We start from the raw sequence: 1,916 nt of genomic DNA, 5'->3' as shown, positions 1-1,916 counted from the left end.
TGTCCTTGAAACTCAATAAGCTTCTTCTAGAGCTTGGGGAATACAAGGCAGTTTTGATTTCTAGGTGAGTGCCCTTAGGCATCATCACATAGGCTTGGCCGTGACCTTCAATCAGGCTAGCCTCACCCGCAATGGTATGTACCTTTGCATTTTGCATTATGAGATTTATAAAGTACCTCTTGTCTCTAAGTATTGTATGACTTGTGCCACTATCCACCACAAGTATACTCATCTCATCATTCATTCTATAAATAAAATTTCTAAACTTTAGAGACTTCATAAGATGTTTAAAAACTCTTCTTATTAAAAATTCCATTACATAAAATAAAAACACCAAATCAAAAACATAAAGCAATAAGACAATGTGATTCGAAAACTAGTCCTTGAGACAATCGGATGTCTCATAATCCATTAGGTCATCTTGATTGTCCTTGTCGGATTCATGGTCAGCATCATACCCATATCCCTTGTCCTCATGGACGTTTTCTTGGATCATGTTTGCCTCCGGGTTCTTGTTCTTGAGGCTCTCTTGGTAGAGGTCGCACAAGTGTTTCGGAGTCCTACAATTCTTTGCCCAATGGTTGTCACTTCCGCATCTATGGCATAGAGACTTGTTGGACGTGTAAGATGGTTTGGATATGCCACCTCGTCCACGGCCGTAGCTGCCTCGACCCCGGCCGTAATTGGAACCACGACCACGGTTATTGTGGTTTCCTTTCCGGCCGGTTGAGTAGCCGTCTCGGCCGTTTGAGTTGTCACGTCCACGCCTCTTGAACCCACCACGGCTATTGCCGTATGGTTTCTTGTTGTCTTGGACAAAGTAGGTCTCATTGGGATCCTTCTTCTCAACCTCATGAGCTTCGGGTAATGGTGCTGTCCCGGCCGGTCTAACTCCGTTACTCTTCAGTAGGAGTTCATTGTTTGCCTCGGCCAGGAGTAGACAAGAGATCAGATCAGTATATGTGGCAAAGCCCTTTGTCCTGTATTGCTCTTGCAACACAGAATTCGAGTGGTTGAAAGTTGTATAGGTCTTTTCAAGCATCATGCTATCGGTTACCTCTTCACCACACAGCTTTAGTATTGAGACAATCTTGAATAGAGCTGAATTGTAATCATCCACCGACTTATAGTCTAAGAATCTTAGATGCATCCAATCATGCCTTGCTTTTGGAAGCAACACCATCCTGTGGTGGTCATATCTATTCTTTAAAGCCATCCAAAGATCTAGTGGATTCTCGATTGTCATGTACTGATCTTTAAGACCATCAATGAGATGATGCCGCATAAGGCCTAAGGCTCTGTATCGGTTCTTCTCATTCTCATTGTTGTCTTCGATGATAGTATCACCGAGTCCTTTAGACTTTAGACTAATCCTTGTGTCTAGTGCCCACTGCAAGTAGTTGTCTCCGGAGAGATTGAGGGCTGCATAGTCTCTGTTTGCTATTTTCGACATCTGAATCATATTATCATGTAATGTATTAGGTTCACAATATGATCACGTGGCCGCATTTAACAAGCTCGGCCACAACATGTCTTCGCATTCATGATGTTCAAACAATTCTATACGACCATGGTGCTATCAATCATGAACCTCACGGTTCTATAGTTTTTCTAACAACCTAAATTGTATGATCTATATGCTGGTCGATCAATTGTGAATGCATTACAATATCGTTCGGTTTCATGTAAAACAATCTACCTTATCTTACTTCTTTTCATAATCCCTAGGGTTTCCAATCTTTGAATTCATATCAACCTTATGTTAAGGTTTCAAGGCCTTAAGTATTTGTGTTCTTAGTTAGATTATTTCAAGAAGAACAATCTAACATTCCTAAACTTCAAGTAGGCAAGAAATCAAGCAAGCAATATCAATCTTAAAATCGATTTCTAACTTTAGGGTTTAGGGTTTCGATTCC

The 1,916-nt window shown here is 41.1% G+C and overlaps 1 protein-coding gene across 1 annotated transcript; it reads right to left on the bottom strand.

Moving 5' to 3' along the window:
- Positions 1–239: 239 nt before the first annotated feature.
- On the bottom strand, positions 240–1,492 carry LOC117129940. The gene has a single exon (XM_033283152.1). The coding sequence runs from the start codon at positions 1,460–1,462 to the stop codon at positions 377–379; it is 1,086 nt and encodes a 361-aa protein (XP_033139043.1). The 5' UTR covers positions 1,463–1,492; the 3' UTR covers positions 240–376.
- Between the last annotated feature and the right edge of the window lie 424 nt (positions 1,493–1,916).

Source organism: Brassica rapa, unplaced genomic scaffold (genome assembly GCF_000309985.2).
Source record: "Brassica rapa cultivar Chiifu-401-42 unplaced genomic scaffold, CAAS_Brap_v3.01 Scaffold0259, whole genome shotgun sequence".
NCBI lineage: Eukaryota > Viridiplantae > Streptophyta > Magnoliopsida > Brassicales > Brassicaceae > Brassica > Brassica rapa.
The sequence above is the reverse complement of the archived record's forward strand: the minus strand, read 5'-3'. Positions and strand labels throughout refer to the sequence as shown.